The sequence below is a fragment of the Carettochelys insculpta genome, chromosome 1 (genome assembly GCF_033958435.1).
Source record: "Carettochelys insculpta isolate YL-2023 chromosome 1, ASM3395843v1, whole genome shotgun sequence".
Classification (NCBI taxonomy): Eukaryota; Metazoa; Chordata; order Testudines; family Carettochelyidae; genus Carettochelys; species Carettochelys insculpta.
The window spans coordinates 377065654-377087334 of NC_134137.1; the positions used below are offsets into that span (position 1 = coordinate 377065654).

Below are 21681 nucleotides of genomic sequence, written 5' to 3' on the forward strand. Positions count from 1 at the left end.
AAGTCCCGTCCCAGAAGGTTTGCAGGGGTGGAATCAGAGAGGAGGAACGCATGTTCCTCAGAGAGGGGACCGACCTGAACAGACAAAGGTTCTGAGAGGGGAAAAGAGGTAGGGATCCCTGTAATGCCAACAGCAGACACAGATTTTCCAGATCGGGGAACCACAGGCAAGTCAGTGGTGCAGATTGTAGAAAGAGAAGCTCCAGTATCAACAAGGAAAGGGAGACAGAGATTTACAGTCAGGACACATTCTCCAGTAGGGGACAGAGGTAATAAGGGAGCTAAAACTCCAAATTGTCAAAGTTAGACTCAGACTCACAATTTATCAGACCACTCTGTTTTATTAGCAAAGCCGCTCTGCTAATACATTTAGAAGTGAGCCCCCCGAGTGGGGCTTGTGTCTCTTAATTTATACAGTTTTTTGGAGAATAAGTTACAGACAAGTTACAGACAAAAGAAGAAAAAGAGTTTAGTCACCACCCTGAGATCCCTGAGACCAGTCACGTATCTTCAGTTACCTGCCACCCTTAACAATCTCCTTGAACAGCTTCCAGTTAACTTAACTAATTGCCCTTCACACCTTCCATTCTGATGCCTGCTTCTTAGATGCGCTGGCTCCATCTTAATTGCTTCTCCATTCAAAAGCTAACTGTCCCTACGTGTGCTCCCTCGGATACTTTGTAACGTGTTTTGGCATGCCCTCTCATATACAATGTATCCAGCATGTCCCCTTATACAACGTTATACTTATACAATGTTATACTTCCACAGCACAGAAAGGAAGGCGACCGCAGCACCCCAATCTCCAGTTGCTGCACCTCACAGCGTGGGTGCTCCGTGGCTGAGCGATATGGAGCTGGCATGTTCAGACCCCATAAAGGAAGTAACTCCTAGAATCCTAGGGCTGGGAGGGACCTCAGGAGGTCATCTAGTCCAGCCCCCTGCTTCAAGCAGGGTCAGCCCCAGCTAAGTTGTCAAATAGGAGAAAACCCTCTACGAGGGTGACCTGTGTGGCTAAGTGAAGAAGGCTTTCGGTGTGGGTGACTCACAGAGGGCTATCTCCCTTGCAAGCCCCCATGCCCATAATTTTAGGCTACCTGGGGGGCTTAGTACAGGAGGGCTTTATCCCTCTTCTCAGTCGGGGTGCACCTGACAGCCATCTCGGCCTTTCACCTCGGTCCTGGAATGTCGTCTGTGTTCTCAGACCCCATAGTCAAAAGGTTTCTGAAAGGTTTGGAAAGAATCAAGCCCCAGGTCTGCGCATCACTGCCCCTGTGGGATCTCAATTTGGTGTTAGCGAAGCTCATGGGGGCCCCCTGGGAACCCTGGCTACCTGTTCCCAGCTGTTTCTGAGCTATAAATCAGCATTTTTAGGGGCAATCACCTCAGCCAGAAGGGTATCTGAGTTGGGAGCACTTTCATTGGAACCGCGATGCAAATTTTCTGGGACATTGTAGGGGCTCTTTTGCATACTTGGCTTAATCTAATTCTTGACTCCCCACACCCTCTGCTCTCTGATTTGCTCGCCTTGATAATTTTTTTTTTCTGACTACTTGATTACTATTTTTGGTTCTCTGTGCCTTAAATATTGTCTGTTCTGGTCTGGCTATGGTCTGAAGAAAGTGGGTCTGTCCCACGAAAGCTCATCACCTAATAAATTATTTTATTAGTTTTTAAAGTGCTACTGGACTGCTGTTTTGTTTAGGTGGGTAATAGGACAGGATAAGTGAGTATGCAGACTCACCAAATAGGCAAGAAAAGGTAAAGTGCCGGTTACAGGTCTTTTCACATTCCTTTCCTCATGGCTTACTTTATTTCCAAAACACAAACCCAGGACTAACCTATGTAGACTGCTGAAGTAATAATCACCTGAGGCACTTAGCCAGCTGAGCAGGGAAAGAAAACACCCCTTCCCTATGATAGCTTTGCTTGTCCTAGCTTCCCCTTTCCTTTCATAGCCCCACCCAGCTAGGCAGTAACCTCTTATGCGCCAGAGTGCCTTTTATCCTTTGTCATGCACAGCACTACTTTGCCTCAGCAAAATCCTCTGGCATAGTCTAGGTTACTGATGAATTGGTGAATTGTTATCCGTTCATGGACATGACAATCATGTGAAGTAAAAACACCTCTACCATTGATAAGGAAATGCTTGTAAAGTCCTGGGAGCAGTCAGTCTAGCCTGCTTACTTTTGGTCTGAGTTGTGATGCCTTTGCTAGTAGTTTTGTGACAGGGTTTCAGTTTGAACAGCAGCAGAAGCAAGGTTTCAAGACTAATGTGTCTTGGCATCTTGAGAAGGTATAAAACAGATCCTGGTGGAAAGATGTGGTTTAAAAGTGAAATTCCTAGTGAATGTTGGGTAATCAAACAACCTGTGAGCTGCGTCTACACGTGCACGCTACTTCAAAGTAGCGGCACCAACTTCGAAATAGCGCCCGTCGCGTCTACACGCGTCGGGCGCTATTTCGAAGTTAACTTCGACGTTAGGCGGCGAGACGTCGAAGTCGCTAACCTCATGAGGAGATAGGAATAGCGCCCTACTTCGACGTTCAACGTCGAAGTAGGGACCGTGTAGACGATCCATGTCCCGCAACGTCGAAATTGCTGGGTCCTCCATGGTGGCCATAAGCTGGGGGGTTGAGAGATGCTCTCTCTCCAGCCCCTGCGGGGCTCTATGGTCACCGTGGGCAGCAGCCCTTAGCCCAGGGCTTCTGGCTGCTTCTGCGGCAGCTGGGGATCTATGCTGCAGGCACAGGGTCTGCAACCAGTTGTCAGCTCTGTGTATCTTGTGTTGTTTAGTGCAACTGTGTCTGGGAGGGGCCCTTTAAGGGAGCGGCTGGCTGTTGAGTCCGCCCTGTGACCCTGTCTGCAGCTGTGCCTGGCATCCCTGTTTCGATGTGTGCTACTTTGACGTGTAGACGTTCCCTCGCTGCGCCTATTTCGATGTTGGGCTGAGCAACGTCGAAGTTGAACATCGACGTTGCCAGCCCTGGAGGACGTGTAGACGTTACTCATCGAAATAGACTATTTCGATGTCGCAACATCGAAATAAGCTATTTCGATGTTGGCTGCACGTGTAGACGTAGCCGTGGTGTGTGTCATGACAAAGCAGACCCAGGGAGGCTGATGCACCTGTGCAGTCTCTCAGATGGGCAGGTTGTGCTGTGTTTGCTAATTCTGCATTTGTTTTCTCCTTCAGGATGAAAGAGTGGTGGATTCAGGTGGGGCTGCTGAGCATACCACTCCTTGCTGTCTACCTGCATATCCCTCCTCCTAAGCTGTCCCCAGCTCTTCACTCATGGAAGTCGTCGGGAAAGTACTTCACATACAAGAAACAGAACGTCTTTTACAGAGGTGAGGTATGTGATAGGATGGGGTTTCTGGGCACAGCTAGAGTAATCAATCCAGGGTATCTTTGCTTAAAATCCAGGCTATTTACAGCCTCAGGTTGGGATTTTCTTCTCACTAAGGCATATCCAACCAGCCACAACAGCACCTCTGCCAGCCCCTCTGGCCAGCCAGAAGCTACACAAGCAAGCCCACAGACTTCCCAGCTGCTGTACCAACCTAGACCAACAATCCCTAAATTCAGGTGAGCGGTTATTAAACCTGTTTCACCAAACACCGCACAAATTCTTCTGGACCCCAAACGGCCCAGCCCCAGACCCCCGTCAATATATACTTGGATCGTATCCAAACAACACGCTCACCAGTTCTTTAGATCTAAATAGCTAGAGATTGATTCATAAAAAAGAACAGGGTTGGAGAGAAGGATTGTTAAAGCAGTATTTTATGTACATCAGTCATAACTACTGAAGCAGCAAGTGATGTTAATTGCTGATTCTCGAAAGTCTCTGGAAGTTCATTTCGGGTTATATGGGTTCAGTTATCAAAGCATTGTAGATCCGTCTGACTAGGGCCCACGTGCTGGGACATGGGCCCTTGTAGACCACAAGACAAAAGATCTAAGATGGATATTGCTAAGTCCATGCCATTGTTCACTCTTGTTGTCTCTTGTCTTTCACTTTGTCCAGGGACAAAGCCCTTTTTTCTTCCCTTAGTCCCTTGAAGGTCTGCCCCCACCTGACTCAGGTGGGCTGTTGTGGCAAACTGCCTTTGGATGAATCCCAGGAAACAGTCTCAGATTTCTGAAGTGGACACGTTCCTTTGTTTCAGTTCAGATCACTTGCCCATTGGGCTGCATCCCATTGACAGGTCCCAAGCATCTGGAATGTGGATTTGGTGCCTGAGCACCTGGTTTCCACCGTATTGTTCAGTCCAGTGTCCTGGTTGGGGCTGAGTTCAGATCTCCTATTGTGAAGCAAAAAAAAAAAAAAATTTAAAATAAATACATGGAATGTAGAAAACATCCACAAAAATAATTAATAGACCTGGAAGGGACCTTCAGAGGTCATCGAGTCCAGTCCCCTGCACTAACAGCAGGGCCAATCACCATCCCTGCCAACATTTTTTTTTTTTTTTTTTAAATCTATTTGTCCCAGACCTTAAGTGGCCTTCTCAAGGATTGAGCTCCTAATCCTGGGTTTAGTAGGCCAGTGCTCAAACCACTGAGCTATCCCTCACGTCCAGCAGGACCTATCACTATGCCCAATAGCTTTCCCCCACCCCCATTTGCCCAAATGGCCCTCTTCGGCATTGAGGCCCCTGCTCAAGCCACTGAACTACCCAAACCATTGAACTAGTCTATTATTATTTAAGAGTGAGATTAATCACATGATTAATCACAATTTTAATTGCTTGGCAGCCCTATAATAAATAAATGTTGAGGCTTCAGCGTTATGGGCAGGGGGAGCACACGGATACAGAGGTGGGCAGTCACCTGCAGCTGCCTGTCCCACCCTGTGACATGGACGCGGTGGAGAGGCTGCATCTGACCCTCTCACAGTGCAAGGTCCTAGCCTACCTAAGAGGTCTGTGTCCTGGTTTTGGTCTGGGGAGCATATGGATGCTGGGGGTGAGGTTCGGCAGGGTGGGGGTTTGTGTGCAATAGATTGAGGCTCAATGGGCAAAGTCTGGGTATGTGGGAACTGGGCAGAGAGGGGCGCGGTGCATCTAACCTGGCCTCAGCTGAGATGCCCGGCCTGCTCTGTCATAGTGATTTCTCTCTCTGCCAGCTGCTCTGGTTGCCTGAGACAGCGCGCCCCTGCTGCTGGGGAGGGAAATGTGACTGCTGTTGTGGCTTCTCTTTGCTCCTCTGTCAGCAAATAAATTTTCTGCGGGGAAGCAAAGAAATGTGCTTGGGGTATGAATTTGGCACGTTTGCAGTGGCCCAGAATTCCCCCAGGAATTAGATGCATCTGAGGAATAGTTGGGTCCCAGAGGACGTGGAAGTGGTGGAATTATTTGAATTGTACACTTGCCTTTGTGGACATTCGGTGTTAGGCAGCACCACGTAGTTGGAGGTGCTGCCTTTTTGGATGAGACACAAAAATGATGTCCTAGTTGCTCATCATGGAAGATCCCACAATCTCTTCTCAAGAGCAGCTGGGTTATCTCCAGTGTTGGTGGCCAGACTGCACTTTTAAGTATAGCTGCAAACCTGCGTACGACACACTGACTCTGTCTTCCCTGTGCCAGTTTTAGTTGGGAGTATTATGCCTGTCTTAAACCTGCTACTGTGCCCTGTGAAACAGCCATCTTGTTTTGTATCAGAGGTGGCTGCATTTGAATGTCAGATTTGGAGTTTCCTTGTCAGTTTCAAATTAACATAGTGCTTTGGGGTCATTCAGAATAAACGGTGCTATGTAAAGGTAAGGTCACTCTCATTCCCAAACTGTCTGTGTACATGACTGCCTACGCTGAAAGTCCCCATGTGGTGCTGTTATGCCAACAGTGTGACCTCTCTTTTCCACGAGGCACCTCTACCCAGCTCTTAAGGAACAAACAATCCCAGTAACAGGGTTTTGTGCAAGCTGCCAAGTCTCTGAATGGCAGAATCTGTGGGGCTTTGTCTGTGTTAGGCTCTCTAAACGGTTACTGTGAGAGAGTCTCTGTGGCTGGAGAGCTGATTTTTTTTTTAAGTGATCAGAAACCAACAAGACTCTTCTCTGGAGCATGGATGTTATTTTGGGTTCCTGATACATTATCCTGTTGAGCTACTTTCAAACCTAAAGTGTCCTTGGAGTGGTCACATGCCTTGTTAATTTCCTGTTCTCTCCTTAGATTCAACAGGTGCACTTGGCACTTCGGATATGGTGGTTCTGTTACATGGCTTCCCAACCTCCAGTTATGATTGGTACAAGGTGAGGGGACCAAGTAATCACAGAGTGTGGACTGCGTGAGTAACGTCCGTGATTCTCCTTTCCCCCAGGAACTAGAGGCGAATCCCCCTGAGAGGAATAAATGGGCCTGTCTGACTCGGGGATCATGGAGTAGAGAGTGATGAGTGACAGGGCTTCCTGCATGTCCTTGTCTTGGCTTCTCCAACCCACTTAGCTCTTTGTTTTCGTGGACAAGTAATTAGCACCTCAGACTCTGTCCATGGTTGAGACTTGGCCCAGTTTGTTGTAGCTTTAGAAGCATGGCCAAGTCATCACCTGCAAGACTTGACTATGTAAACTTGTTTCCGCCTGCCTATGGCTCTTCTGTCAAATCCTCTCCCGAAATTCCTTCCAGTTCTCGCCCATCATTTCCTCCTTCATCTCATGCTCTTGGAGGGGGACTAGATCGAATAATCAGAAGTTCGGATAGTCCAGAGAATGGAGGAGCACGAGGCTGCAGTGCCATCTGGTGGCCACAGGAGAGACCACCCACTACTGGATCAGCGCTGGTGGTTCAGTGCACACAGAGCCCTGGATAATGCAGGGTTGGATGAGCAGGGTTTCCGCTGGGCTTGTAAAGAACAGTGTCAGTTTCCGGCACCACCTAAATGCTTGGCAATAATAAGCATGACATTCCTGAACTAGATGCTGGATTTTGTAAACTCCAAAGGGAGCAAAACTAATTTCTATTTACATGCCGATTTCAGGATGGTACCAGGTTGCAGCTTCTTCTAACTGGAATATATGAATATTGGTATTTTCTTTTCAAAATAACTCCATATAGGTTCCTTGCTGGAAGGAGATTCAAAATGTAAATCCTTTTGAATATTCACCTTTTTTGGGGAGTAGGGACATCTCCTTTGTAGAGGAACATAGGGGGAATTTGATTTATCCTGGTGTGAGTTTGACGTATTCTGAAGGCAGTTCCATCTGGCACACCTGGGCAGAGGACAAACTACAGAACTGGGTTTTATACTGGATGGAGATGCAAACCAAAGGAGATCTAATCAATATGGCCTTTGCAGGAAGAACCCTCTGTCCCCCACAGTGCATGAGGAAATAACTTTTTAGAAGCTCCGTTGGCTTTTGCTGTCATGAATATAATGGTTACTATGGCACTTTAAATACACTACTGTTCACCATGCATTTGCAGCATGGGTGTCTGAGAGGTGCTTTAAAAAATGATAGTGTAGAGTTATCCATCTTGGTGCATAGGCCAGAGAGATGTGTGTGTTCTTATGATCTCTTCCTTTTCTTTTACAGATCTGGGAGGGGCTGACCCAGCGGTTTCACAGGGTGATCGCTCTGGATTTTGTAGGATTCGGGTTTAGTGACAAGCCTGTAAGTGGTCCCAACAGACAATTGGGTAGTTCTTTTTGAAAAGGGAAATTAATAACCAAAATGCACCCACACAAATGGCATCATACATGAACACGCCTGGGAAGATGGATTTTTATGTACTGTGGGTTGTGATGGGCTCTGTATATTTCCAAATTTGCTTTGTGTCTTTATCTGCTTGCATTTTTTTCAGGATGCATTGTTGTTGTAGCGGTGTCATCCCTAGGACGTTAGGGACACAAAGCGGATGAGGTACTGTCTTCAATTGGACCAACTTTTGTTAGAGAGACAAGTTTTCAATCTACACAGAATTCTTAAGTTTGAAAGTTTGTCTCTCACCAGCAGAAGTTGGTTCAATAAAAGCCATAACCTGAACCACCTTACGCCTCTAATGTTTTTCCGTAACAGAAATACAGATACAGTTGTTAGAATGTGACTTGTGTAAATACCAAACACCCAAAACAGGACATGATGCAGTATTTCTAAAATGACCATACTCCACTGGAGTGTTGGCTCGCTTCTGTAGAACAGTTTCGCTTCACCTGCCACATTAGGCAGCTCTGATACCGTTAAAATGCTGGTGAAGGTTTACTTGTTTGTTGATTACGCTAATGTAGTGTTAACCTTGCAAATAAGTCACTGAGTTTGATAGAACTTAGCTCTTCATCTTCGAAGAGCTCTGCACACACTAGCTTATCCTCACAGATACCCTTTATTTCATTGTCTGCAGTTTATAGATGGAGGAACTGAGGCATATGGCAGTAAAATGATTGGTCCAAGAACTAGAATGTTTTTGGCTGTCAGCTCTGGGCTTACGCTGTGCTGCTGCATTTGTCCACGAACCCCTGTGCTGTGCAGGCACTGAACTTGATCAGACTGGAACTGCCAGGTGCGCTGTTCCAAAGAACCTTCCTAGGGATAGCTCAGCTGCCTGTCACTAACATGATGGAGGTGTCTGGCACTGCTCTCATTGGAGCTGCTCTCTTGCTTTGCTTTTTAAACAGAGGCCCCACCACTATTCCATTTTTGAGCAGGCCAACATCGTCGAGCATCTGCTGGGGCACCTGGGCCTCCGAAATCAGAGGATCAACCTCCTATCTCATGACTATGGAGACACGGTTGCACAGGAACTGCTCCACAGGTCACTGGAACCACAAAATCTCTGAATCCTCTTCTCCTCCTCCTATGGTTTAGTTCCCTGAAGCTAAGTACAAGGAAATGGTGCAGAGCCCCCCCCACCTCCATCCCATGCCTGAAACTCAAGGTGACAGAGGAGGTAGCAGTGGGATACCATGCTGATTGATGCAGTAATATGAGAATCTCGGTAATTAGATGGAGGCAAGCTTATCTGCTACCATCATTGACTTCTGTGGGAATGGTGTGTGTAGATACAGTGGAAGAGGCTTGTCTAGCCATTTCTAAACCAGATGTGACATCTTTGCCTTTTGGGGTCTGGAGGTTTGTCAGCGCTGTGAGGATTGAACAAGGCAAGAGCATCTTCTCTCGCCATTGACCAGGGTCTGTGTGCAACCGCACAGGGTGGTTATTCACGGATGGAAGGACTCTGCCTAGGTTGCAAGTACCAAAGAGGTAGTCAAGTTATTCTATATCTTCAAAAACAATAAGAGTCCCATGGCACCTTATAGACTAACAGATATTTTGGAGTATAAGCTTATGTGGGCAAAGACCCACCTAGGTTAACCTTTTTCCTCCTGTCAGAAATGTTGCCAGCAGATATTAATACTTCACATTTCTCTTTCTCATCTCAAAGTATGTGGCAAATGTTAAAGATTTGGCCTTGTAACCCCACTATGAGGAAGGAAGCAGATAGAACGCCCATCTTACAGATGGGGGAAATAGAACCAAAGAGTGGCTGAGGGATTGGTCCGAGGGAAAGTCACTGGCAGCAGAGGGGTCAGAACGTAGGTTTCTTAGTGTGCACTCCCTAGTTCTAGTAACACCGAGGTAGCCGTGTCAATCTGTATTCTAACAAAACAAAACAGAAGTCATGTAGCACTTTAAAGACTAACAAAATAATTTATTAGGTGATGAGTTTTCATGAGACAGACCCACTTCATCAGATCAATAGCATTTCCAGGACAGATTAGTACAGACATCAAAAAAATAAAAAAGAAAAAGAAAAAATTCTGTTCCTCGAAAGCTCATCACCAAATAAATCATTTTGTTAGTCTTTAAAGTGCTACGTGACTGCTGTGTGTTTCCCTAGTTCTAATCACTGGACTGCCTCCTTGTGGTTGGAAAGTGTCACAAGGTGTAACTTCAACCCAGATTCCTTAGCAGGGGTTGGTGTGAAATCTGTAGCTACTGAGTATGTGTGAGATGTGTGGCTGCGTCTACACGTGCCACTTCCCGTTGGAGGTGGCATGGTAATGAGACAATTCAAAGCAGGCTAACTAGGTGCTAACATGCACATTCAGCGTCTCATTAGCACAATGGTGGCCAGGCGAATTTCAAAGTGCAGTCTTCGAATTGCAGATTGACAGTGTAGACGGGGTTGACTTTGAACTAAGCTCCTCACTTTGACATTCCCTTACTCCGCTCTAGTTTTGTGGGAGTAAGGGAATATCAAAGTGTGGTGTTGATTTCAGAGCTGTCCCCATTTACACTGTCAACCTGCAATTCCATGTCTGCACTTTGAAATTCGCATGGCTGCCATTATTCTAATGAGGTGCTGAATATGCACATTAGCACCTAGTTAGCTTGGTTCAAATGGCCTCATTACCATGCCACCTCCCACGGGAAGAGGCGTGTGTAGAAGCAGCCTGTGTGTGCAGTGGATTGGCGTTTCAGAAGGCTTTTTAAAAATTCTCTCTAATTCAAAAACTTAGCAGTGTACCTTGGTGCTCCCAGTCTAACCCATTAATGAGACGAGTTGGGGAGGGCAGTGCCAACCCATTGTGCCTGTGGTCTGTATCCCTCTTGAGGTCCTGGGAGAGAGGACTTCCTCCAAATCTGCTTGAGATACTTTCGTAAAGCATGTTAGCGAAGGTCCTGTTGACCTTGTTAGCTGTGATTATTGCAGCATGTTTGAGTGGTACAGTGAAGGAGAGCTGGAGGGAGTACTTTGACGTGGCCGTTCCTATGCTGCTTTTGAAATCACGTCTCCCAGGTTACTTTGCACCTGGGATTACATTTTAATAAACAGCAATGGAATTGGCTGGGAATCGCTGCAGTTTAACTCATCTTTGTCTTTTGTGCTCTGTCTGCAGGTATGAACACAACAAAACTGGATGTGTCCTGATCAACAGCCTCTGTTTATCCAATGGAGGTAACTGTTCAGCTTAGAGTAACGTGATCTCTGTGAAGTGAATTGGTGGGTCTAGATCCACTTCTCTGATATTGGTGCCTGCGTCTCCACTGAGACTAACTGCCCTTTGTTGCCAGACTCATCACAGTAACAAGGACTTGAATGGGCAACAGAGACTGACTGAGCAACCCTCTGACCTATAGAGGGGTCCCTCCAGGCCAGGGATAAGTACACCAGTGGAGCAACAGGGGAAAGCTTCCCCTGCTCTCCCTTTGCTATGGGTTAGTGGAAGGCTTCAGTCCCAGGGGCTGTCAGTGCAGCACCTCTCATAATACTAAAATTCACTCTGCAGTTGGGGAGGTGAAGGGGCGTGACTGGTAATAGAGGTTGATTCAACTGGACAACAGATATGTCTCCTTCAGTGGTTTTCTTAGGGTACTTCTATGCTTATCGGGAGATTGAAGCCCGGAAGATGGATCAATTTCGCGCACCTATTGCGGATGTGTGAAAATGAACTACCAGGGCACGACAGTCGACCGCTGTACTCCTCATTATTGCGAGGAGTGAGGGAGGTCAGTGGGAGAGTTTCTGCCATCAGCTTCCCTCAGTGAGGATGCCTAGATGACTCGATCCTAGGTAAGTCAATTCCAGCTATGCAGTTGTCACCGCTGGAATTGCGTGTCTAGGATTGACTTTTAGGTGTTGTGTAGACCTGCCCTGAGTAGCAGATTGTCTGGAAGGGTAGACATTCACAACAGTGGCGTGTTTATGAACAGTGCTGCCCCCGAGAAGGAAAACTTTCTTTCCTTCTTTATGACGTGGTGTTTGGCCACTCTTTCTGAGAGTAGGAGCCAGTCCTGACTTGGCTGGTTCAGAGCCTAGATAGCATTTGAATTCTATCACAGTGACATCTCCTCCTCCTTGCTGTGCACAGAAATGAACTCTGTCGAGAGGCGCGTCACAAAAAGACACAGCCATCCATCCCCATGCGAGACATGGTAGCTGGTTGCCAGCATGTGCAGTCACAGAGGGTGCACAAGGCAGGGGAGGGAAACTGCAGTTAGGTGATTTTGCTCTGACGTTTCCCAATGTCTGTTTTCTGAACACTTTCAGGTATTTTTCCTGAAACTCATTACCCCAGGTTCATTCAGAAGGTGAGTTGCTTTGGTCTCTAGTTTTATTAAACTGGGACTCAGGTGTCAAGAATAGTTTCCAGGCATGAGTTTGAGCGTGTGCCTTTCTGTTGTCCTTTTCTAGCTACTGCAATTTGTTGGCTTACTTTAAATGACCGCGTGTGAATATTTTGTGCAGTTAAGGGGGGAGCAATTATTCAGGCCATGGCTATGCTGGCGAACGCACAGTTGGACACCTGTACCAGTAAAGCTGCAGCGCTGTGAGATCGCTCGTGTAATTACCTGCTGGAAACACCGAGCTTGTGGGGGTGCTATTCCGTCTGACTCTGCCCAGAGGCAGGGTTCTCATCTGGGGGTAGTATATACTCTGCTGCTGGAAGAGCAGCCATAAAAGCGATGGCCGCAGTTGGTGTACTTTAAACTTAAGCTTCCCTTTAAAAAAATTCCTGGACACTAAAAATGTGCTCAGCATATTCAAGACATAGTAGCCTGGTTACAGTCTGGTTTTGAATTTCTGCTGCTGCTCAGCGTGAAGGCCAATGTTCCCTCTAATTATTTCCATTCATGGGCAGAATAAATTTTATGTGTACCAGAGCATGTGCAGATGTGAACCACCCATAGGAACACACAGTGCCCAACATGGGTGGCTGTGAGCACTCTGCTAATCATCGGGCAGCTCCCGAATCTCTCCTGGGCAGCCGCCCAAGCGCTCAGCTTACGGGGAACACTGGTGAAGGCTGAGCAGAGCCTGTTCAACTTTTCTTGTTGTTATTGGGAAGCCATTGCGTCCAGCTCTGGGCATCACATTTTAGGACACTGACCAAAATCAGGAGAGCTTCATGCTGCTGGTGCTTTTGGAAAGCTTTTCAGCAGAATGGAGGCAGACAATGACATTCGCTGGAGAGGATCCAGAAATGGAGGCTGCTGGAGGCATGAGAGAAACATATGTACTCTCCATTGTAGCAGCAGGGGGAAGAAGTAGACTAGAAAAACACCTTCACTTTTTGCGGTAACTAGCAGGTCCTGGGGTGGGAAAGAGAGACTGGAAACAGTCCTTCTCAGTACAGTAACAAGCACAGGTGGAACTTGGAAGGGGGAGGAAATTCAAATTTATCAGACCAGTGACTGTCCAGATGCTGATGTGAAAGACGGAGCCTCCAAGAGAAATCCCAGCACCTTTCCTGGTCTCATTAGTGATGGATGAACTGCTTATCCCAGCAGGGTGCTTCTCTTTCACTGAACCTACTTCCAACCCCTCTTCCCCTCCCTGCCCCACACACACATTTATTGCCTTCTGGTTACAGGGTGCCTAGTAGTCATTTTCTCAAGTGGTCTTACTGTCTTTGATTTGAGGTTCCTGTGGCCTAAAGAGACCAGTGGCTGAAGGTGCTTTAGGTCAGTGTATTAAGAACTTCAATGAGGCAGTAATGGATTTATGTCTGTGGTCGTGGGGAAATGCTGGGTTGTAGGGCCTGCTAGCTCTGTAGTAACAGCCCTTTGAATAAGCAAGGGCTATTGTTGATGATATGATATTGAATGTCATTTTTCTTCTGCCAAAGATTCTCAAGGATGGCGGCCTACTGTCCCCCATCATAACACGGCTAATGAACTACTTCCTCTTCTCAAGAGGGTGAGCTGGTATTCTGAACTCTATACACACCGTAGGGGACAACCCTGTGTGACAAATCTGTAGACTAGGTAGCAGTATAACCCAGAAAACACTGACTTTTTTTAAAAGTATTAAGTCAGGCCTCTTCTATCAGCTGTAGTCACTTGGTGGCTACTTACTCACACACATGAGCATGTTCCATCCAGCAGAGGACACTAGCTCATTGTAGTTCCATCCAGTTCATAGACAGTAGGCAGATATACTATATTATTCTGAAGTGGAGGTAGACTTCACTTGGAAACACTGTTAACGGCTGAACAACTTATTTACTTTTCTGACTCGTTGCCTTATACTTGATCCCAGAACACTGTCCTCAGAAAACCATGAAAATATGGTTTTGAATAAATTACTATAAAGTGGGTGCAAAACTATTTGAAAAACTATGTTAAGCATCATCATCAATAGCTCAAATGGGGGTGGATAGGGTTTGTTAGGGTCCTGTAGGAGTCCAGTACTATCCAGTATTTTCATGCAATTGCATAATGGAGTGCAGAGTGTTCTGATTAAATTTGTGACTGATACCAAGCTGGAAGGGGTTGCAAGGACTTTGGAAGACAGCATTAGAATTCAAAACAACCTGGACAAATCAGAGAACTGATCTGAAATCAACAAGTTTGAAAACCAGTAAAGAAGTGCAAAGCAGGGAGGAAAAATCAAATGGCTAGATAGAAAATGGGGACTAACCGGCTGGGTGGTAGTACTTCTGAAAGATAGCCTGAAGCTACAGTGCCTCACAAACTGAATGAGTCAGTGGTAACAGAAAGGTAGCGGTGTTAGTCTGTACTCCAACAAAACAAAATAGCAGAAATGTAGCACTTTAAAGACTAACAAAATGATTTATTCGGTGATGAGCTTTCGTGGGACAGAGGAAGTGGGTCTGTCCCACGAAAGCTCATCACCGAATAAATCATTTTTGTTAGTCTTTAAAGTGCTACATTTCTGCTGTTTTGCTCTGAATGACTCAATGTTATGATACAGTTGCAGAAAAGACTAATACCATTCTGGGGTCCATTCACAGAAGTGTCATAGGTCAGACATGGGAGCTGATTGTCTGGCCTCATCTGGAGAACCATATCCAGTTCTGGGCACCACACTTTAGGAAAGAAGTGGGCAAATGGGAGAGTCCAGAGGAAAGCAACAAAAATGATTAAGGCTTAGAAAACCTGACCTGTGAGGAAACAATTAAAAAAGAAGTATGTTTACTCTTGAGGGAAGATGATTGAGGAGGACCTGGTAATAGTGGTCAAACATCTTAAGGTCTGTTATGAAGAGGACAGTGAACTCCATGTCCACTGAAGGCAAGACAAGAAGTCCTGCAGCAAAGGAGAGTTTGGTTAAATATTGGGAAACACTTTCTAAGGAGTCGCCATCGTTGGAAGTTATTAAGAACAGGTTGGGCAAACACCTATTGGGGTGCTCTAGGTTTATTTGGTCCTACCTCTGTGTACAGGGCTGGAGTAGACAACTTTTCATTGTCCCTTCCAGGCCCTGTATTTCTATTATATTCTTAAAGGTGCTGCTTGCAAACAACAAATTAACTCCTTTTAAAGACACACCAGTGAAACAGGAAGCAGTGGAGAGGGGAGTCCCAGGATTCCCTTATCTGCAGCCATGCAGATATATGGTTTAAGCATTAGGGGTGAAACTCTCACCTTCCTGACAGCAATGGTAGTTTTGCTATTGACTTCATTAGCCAAGATTTCACCCTAGGTTCACAATGCCTAGATGCACTTGCAGTCACTGGGATTTGACTTCAGACACCCCTGTTCTGTGCTGGGCCCAGTGCAGTTCACTGGGGTGAAGGTTTTCAGAGGTGGCCTAAATAAATTAGATTTCCCTCTCGCTTTTCTCCTTCCCCACCAGTACTCAGCATGGACGTTAGTGATCCACATTTGGCTTTACAATGGTGCTGTCACAGTTTTAGAAAACCAGCTACATGGGGAACAACAACAAAACCCTGTCCCCACCCACGAATGAATCATTGACTTCAGAACAAACACGTATGTTCATATTAGATGTGAAACACCTTTCCTTCCCCACGTTGGGATCACAGCTAAATTTGACACTCTGTCTTTGATTTGGATAATTTGGGGTGCTCCGAAATTGTGTATTTTACAGATGACTCTTGTAATCATTTGGCACTTTTGCCTTAAAACTAGTTTTGTCATCTCAACAAGAGGCTATAAAGCCACTTAATATATCTCAGGATGGGATGCTGTGCTGCAAAGAGCTTCATGCCTCTCTGAATTTATTTTTCAGACTTGGCGCAGTCTTTGGACCCTATACGCAGCCGTCAGAGGCAGAATATTGGGACATGTGGACAGCAATCCGGACAAATGATGGAAACCTTGTTGTTGACAGGTACGCTGCTTTCTAATTTCTTTGTCTGTTGATGTCTCGCATCAGCCCATCCCCGTAATTCCAAACGGAGAGCCATGAAGAACTTACTGGTTGTCTGCAGAGAGCTCCCTGGTCACACAAGAACACAACAGTGGCCCTGTTGTGCTAGACCAATGGTACATCTAGCCCAGCATCCTGTTTCCTGACAGCAGCCAGTGCCAGGTGCTTCAGGGAAATAAAAAATAGGGCCCTGTGGTCCTACTGCAGCTTCTATTAGTCAAAGCCATAGGGACACCTGAAGGTTGGGGTTTGTCACTGATCATCTTGGCTAATAACGGTCCTCCATGAACCTACCTAATTTTTTTATGCTAGTTTTACTTGTGGCCTTCTCAACACCTCCTGGCAATGAGGTGCACAGATTGACTGCCTTTATGTAAAGTAGTATTATCCACTGTAGAAACAAAGGGTCAGTTTTTCTCTTTTACCCAGCCTCTGATCCATAAGAGGACCTTCCCTTTTCTCCCAAGATTGCTTACTTGCTTAAGAGCCTTCAGTGAGGGATCTTGTCAGAAGTTTTCTAAAAGTCCAGGAATGCGGCGTCAGCTGGATCACTCTTATCCATATGTAATGCCAACAGACCTGGGTTGCTGGCCCCAGGGACAGAACCTGCGAGCATAGGGTCTAAAGCCCTGCACTCTACCACATGAACTAAAGGCCAGCTGGCTCTCAGCTGAGGCTGTAGAGCAGTGACTTCACTCACCCCAGATGAGGTCTCAGTACCCCTGGGTACTATACATATATTTGTAGAAACCTTCAAATTATTCCTGTAGATTGGTGAGGCATGATTTCCCTTTACATAAGCTGTGTTCGTTCTTCCCATCATATTTGTACCCATCTTACATGTCTGATCATTCTGTTCTTTAATATAATTTCTAGTGATTTGTCTGGGACTGATGTTGGGTTTACCAGCCTGGGATTGATAGGATTGCCTCTGGAGCGTTAAAAAAAATTGGTCTTACTTTAGCTATCTCCCAATCATCTGGTACAGAGGCTAATTTAGTTGAGAATTTACATACTGCAGTCAGTGGTACAGTCAACCCATGGAACTCCTTGCCAGAGGATATTGTGAAGACCACGACTTTAACAGGGTTCAAAAATGAGCTAGATAAAGTCATGGAGGATAGCTCCATCTGTTTATCAGAAGCTGGGAATGGGTGGCAAGAATGGCTCACCTGAGGATCACCTGTTCTGTTCATTCCCTCTGGGGCACCTGGCACTGGCCACTGCCAGAAAACAGGACACTGAGCTAGAAGGACCTTTGCTCTAACCCAGTATGGCTGTTCTTAAGTAGTTCTACAATTTCTTATTTGTGTTTCTTCAGAATCTAAAGTGACTCCCCTCTGGTCCTGGTGATTTATTCCTGTTTAATTTATCAGTGTGTTCCAAAACTCTGTCTGGATAAATTGGAGGACTGGACCAAAAGAAATCTGATGCGGTTCAATAAGGAGAAGTGCAGAGTCCTGCACCTGGGGCGGAAGAATCCCAAACATTGTTACAAGTTGGGGACCGACTGGCTCAGCAGCAGTATGATGGAAAGGGACCTAGGGGGTTATGGTGGATGAAAGGCTGGATATGAGTAAACAGTGTGCCCTTGTAGCCATGAAGGCTAACGGCATACTAGGGTGCATTAGGAGGAGCATTTCAATTAGATCTAGAGAAGTAGTTATTCCTCTTTATTCGGCACTGGTGAGGCCACATCTGGAATATTGTGTCCAGTTTTGGGCCCCCTGGTATAAAAAGGATGTGGATTTGCTGGAGCAGATTCAGCGAACGGCAACAAAAATGATTAAGGGTCTGGAGCACAAGACCTATGAGGAGAGGCTGAGGGATCTGAGCTTGTTTAGTTTACAAGAGAGAAGACTGAGGGGTGATTTAATAGCAGCCTTCAACTTCCTGAAGGGGAGCTCTAAAAAGGAGGGTGAGAAACTGTTCTCAGTGGTGTCAGATGGCAGAACAAGGAGCAATGGTTTGAAGTTGAAGAGGGAGAGGTGTAGGTTAGATATTAGGAAAAACTTCTTCACCAGGAGGGTGGTGAAGCACTGGAATGTGTTGCCTAGAGAGGTGGTGGATTCTCCATCCCTTGAGGTTTTTAAGTCCCAGCTGGACAAGGTCCTGGCTGGGATGACTTAGTGGGGGTTGATCCTGTTTGAAGCAGGGGGCTGGACTAGATGACCTCCTGAGGTCCCTTCCAGCCCTGTGATTCTGTGTAAAGGAGGATGTTGCACTGCTGTGAAGGATGTTGGATGTGAAGGATGTTGCGCTGCTGTAAATGGGATTGAGCTCTGGGCTGTGCAGTTGTGAATGGAGAGGGGGAGTAGGTGGTCCACAGAAAGATCTGAGGCATGGTCAGGATGGGGAGTTTGACAAGCTCTGCTCCATAGGAGCGGTAAAGTTCGCTGCAGGAACTCTTCTGTGGATGATGGAAAATATCTAAGTTTGGTCAGGGGATTGGGAACGCCTGAGTTCCGGCTCTGCTACGGACTTTTTCTGTGACTTTGGACAAGTCAGTTTAAATGTCCCAAGGGGAAACCAGGCTTGATATTTTTCTTCAGAATAAGTTGGGAGTTTCCTGCTTGTGGTTTCCTTTGAAATAACAGTGCCGAGTTTGGTTCTTTCTGATTTGGTTGGAGGCTTCTCTTTGGCAACACAGATATGTGGTGTGAGAGCTCTCTGGACCTTTACTTGAACTAGAAATGGGGAAGTATTAAATAATCAAAGCCTGAGCTTCTCTTCCTGCTGTTTGTTCAGCTGGCATTTGAATTAAACAAGTATTATTGAAAGGACATAAGCTATAATCAGCTGGCATAAAATTCACTTCCTTGGAAGTTAATTGAAATTCACTGCTGCTTTATCTTTGGCATAAATCTGCTATTTCTCCAGAACTCATTATCTCGAATGTAACCTCCTCCCCCTAGAAAAAATGAACAAGAAAAATATCCTGTCTGTTAATAGGAGTCATAACAATCCCTTTCTGGTCTTCACTGTACATGGTGAGTAAACAAAAGGGAAGAAACCCAATGATTTTTTTCCCTTCACCTGCCCCTCTTTAACTACTAGCTCATTTTCTGCACCCAAAGGCTGGGGCTCATGCATGCAGGAAGGCTGTGATGATGAACAAGTCAGTTTCTGCAAGTCACTGTGAAGAGACACTAAGTAGGATGGTAAGAGGGTAGAGTTAAAACAAGCCAAAGGACACCTGAAAGGACACTGTTCATGGTGCCTTTCAGACTCAATCACATCTGAGCAGAACTCGCTTGAGTGCTTGCACACCTGGAGTGCTGCACGCTCATCACATGCATTGCAATATAATCCTGTAGCATCTCCTTAGCCTGTGAGTAGTGGGGAGGGATGGCTCAGTGGTTTGAACATTGCCCTGCTAAACCCAGGGGTGTGAGTTTAATCCTTAAGGAGGCCACTGGGGGGGGTCTGAGGCAAACAGATTAAAAAAAAATGCCAAGGACGGTGCTCAGCTGTGCCAAGAGGACAGGGTGCTGGACTTCGTTGTGGTTGATCATGCTTGAAGCAGGGGGCTAGACTAGATGACCTCCCAAGGTCCCTTCCAGCTCTATGAGATGTGCCTCTCCATATGTGTATGACTTCAGTCAACACTCTAACAAGAAGTTTGGCATCAAATCTCTCCTGTAGCATTCCAACTGAACGTTCATTGTGCGCTCACCTGTCCGGCTGAATGCTGCTTTGTCACAGTGTCTATGGTGTGTTGTCTGCCTCCCTTGCTGGAGGACAGAAGATTCAGACTAACTCACTAATCACAGCCCCGATAGATCACCTTCAGTGAACAGTAACTCGCTGCATGACAAGTGATTATTACGGCAAATCTAGTTTTGTTTAGTAGGATTTGAGCCTGGACCAAATGAGGAGCGTGAAAGAGGGGGAGCAGAGTGGGTCTGAGCTGGGTTTATAGCCTAGAAACCCCTTTCATCTCTCTGGCCCTGCATTAGGCTACAGAGGACTTTCTGTGTAGTCTGCCTGTTCGTGATGTGAACGTTGTGCTCCCTGGCACAGGCTGATCAGTAAGTATAATGGGGACATCCATGCTTGGATGAATCTCTGCAACCAGAGCAACTGGGAACCTTGTGTGTTTTTTGTTTTTTTAGTGCAAGCCTTAGTTCCTATAAGGAAATGTCATCGCCCTCAGAAAACAGCATTGCAGCCCTTGCGGAGTCGCCGCTCTGCATTGCTGGCTGTCACTGAGCAAAGGGGAAACATAGAAGTGTTTGGAGTTAAAGTTGCAACAGTTGAGAGGGAGAGAGCCAAATACTGTGACTTGTATTTCTCCTCTCATACGCCCTCTCCCTGGGAAGGGGCCTTACTGCTGTCTCCTTTTCTGTAGTAAACTGAAAGCACTTCCTTCCTAGGTGAAGAGGCAACACAGAGCCCGGTGTACTGCCTGTAACATGAAGACGGTAGTTCTCAGATCTGCCTGCGACTCAGTTTCCTCCATTCAGACAGTACAAGAAAGTCCTTGAGATCTCCCCTTTCAGATACTGGATTTCTAATTTTGCATTGGTGGCTGCAGTAGAGCAGGTTAGATTTTACAGCAGTCTAGTGGTAACCAGCAGCTGTGAGCAGTTACTGCGCTCTGCCTTCAGCCTGGGTGTTGGTTAGGAGGGAGTGTGCGCTTCATCATGGTTATCATGCCGAATGTGCAGATACAAGAGTTGTATTGTAGATTTATAAGCGGGTTTGCACTTCTGTAGAGCTGAAGCAGTTCAGCAAGGTAGGCTGCCATCTGTAGCCATGTTTACTGATAGTGTTAACTGAGGCCCAAGATCCCGTCCTGTGACTCAGGCCTGGTCTACATCACAGTTAGGTCAATGTGAAGAAACTTATGTCCACCTAATCATGCCAGTGTACGCGCTACAGCCTTGCTTCTGCTGATGGAAGCGTGCAACTGTGCTTACATCCTAACTCCACCTCCACCAAAGGTGTTGGACTTTTGTCGGGGTAGTTAGAACCACAGAACACAAGAACTGGAAGGGACCTCAAGTGGTCATTAAGTCCAGTCCCTCAGGGCAGGATGAAGCATCATCTAGATCATCCCTATTGGATATTTTTCCAACCTGTTCTTTAATGTCTCCCATGATGCAGATTTTACCAGTACCCTAGAAAGCAGGGCTCCATATGAGACTTGAACTCATAACCTCAGCATGTCTATTTGCAGTAGTGCGCTACAGGTACTGTGCGCTAACCCACTGGGCCTTGGGAGCCCTAATTAGTTAGGGTGACCTAGTACAGTGAGGGTATTGTTCCCTGAAGGCAATCCAGCTGTGCCATGGTTAGCACGTTAGTCCGAGTCTTCTGTCCTCCAGCAAGGGAGGCACATGATACAACATAGACGCTGTGACAAAGCAGCAGTTTGTACAGTGGGAGACTGTGCAGCCTGTTTGGTAGGTTTTACTTTTTCTAGCAAATTGTTGGGCTCCTTTTGAAGGGCTCAGTAAAAGTACTCTCCGGGACTGCCTTAGTGGGAAGAAGGGCACTCTTATGGCTCAAACAAAGAGCTGGTGTGAGGACACCCCAAGCTCTGCCAAAGAGCAATTTTGTCACCTTGAGTGAACCACTATGACCTGATGG

The 21681-nt window shown here is 46.3% G+C and overlaps 1 protein-coding gene across 2 annotated transcripts in view; it reads left to right on the top strand.

Annotated features, from left to right (window-relative positions):
- The window catches only part of MEST (mesoderm specific transcript), a 42152-nt gene that overhangs the window by 16088 nt on the left and 4383 nt on the right, over positions 1-21681 (top strand). For both annotated transcript variants that reach the window (XM_074976046.1, XM_074976036.1), the window contains 8 exons: positions 3197-3351; positions 6181-6260; positions 7542-7619; positions 8621-8757; positions 10847-10905; positions 11998-12038; positions 13577-13647; positions 15946-16047. In XM_074976046.1, coding sequence (XP_074832147.1) covers positions 3198-3351; positions 6181-6260; positions 7542-7619; positions 8621-8757; positions 10847-10905; positions 11998-12038; positions 13577-13647; positions 15946-16047 — 722 coding nt within the window. In that variant the 5' untranslated portion in view covers position 3197. The remainder of the gene's footprint in view (positions 1-3196; positions 3352-6180; positions 6261-7541; positions 7620-8620; positions 8758-10846; positions 10906-11997; positions 12039-13576; positions 13648-15945; positions 16048-21681) is intronic.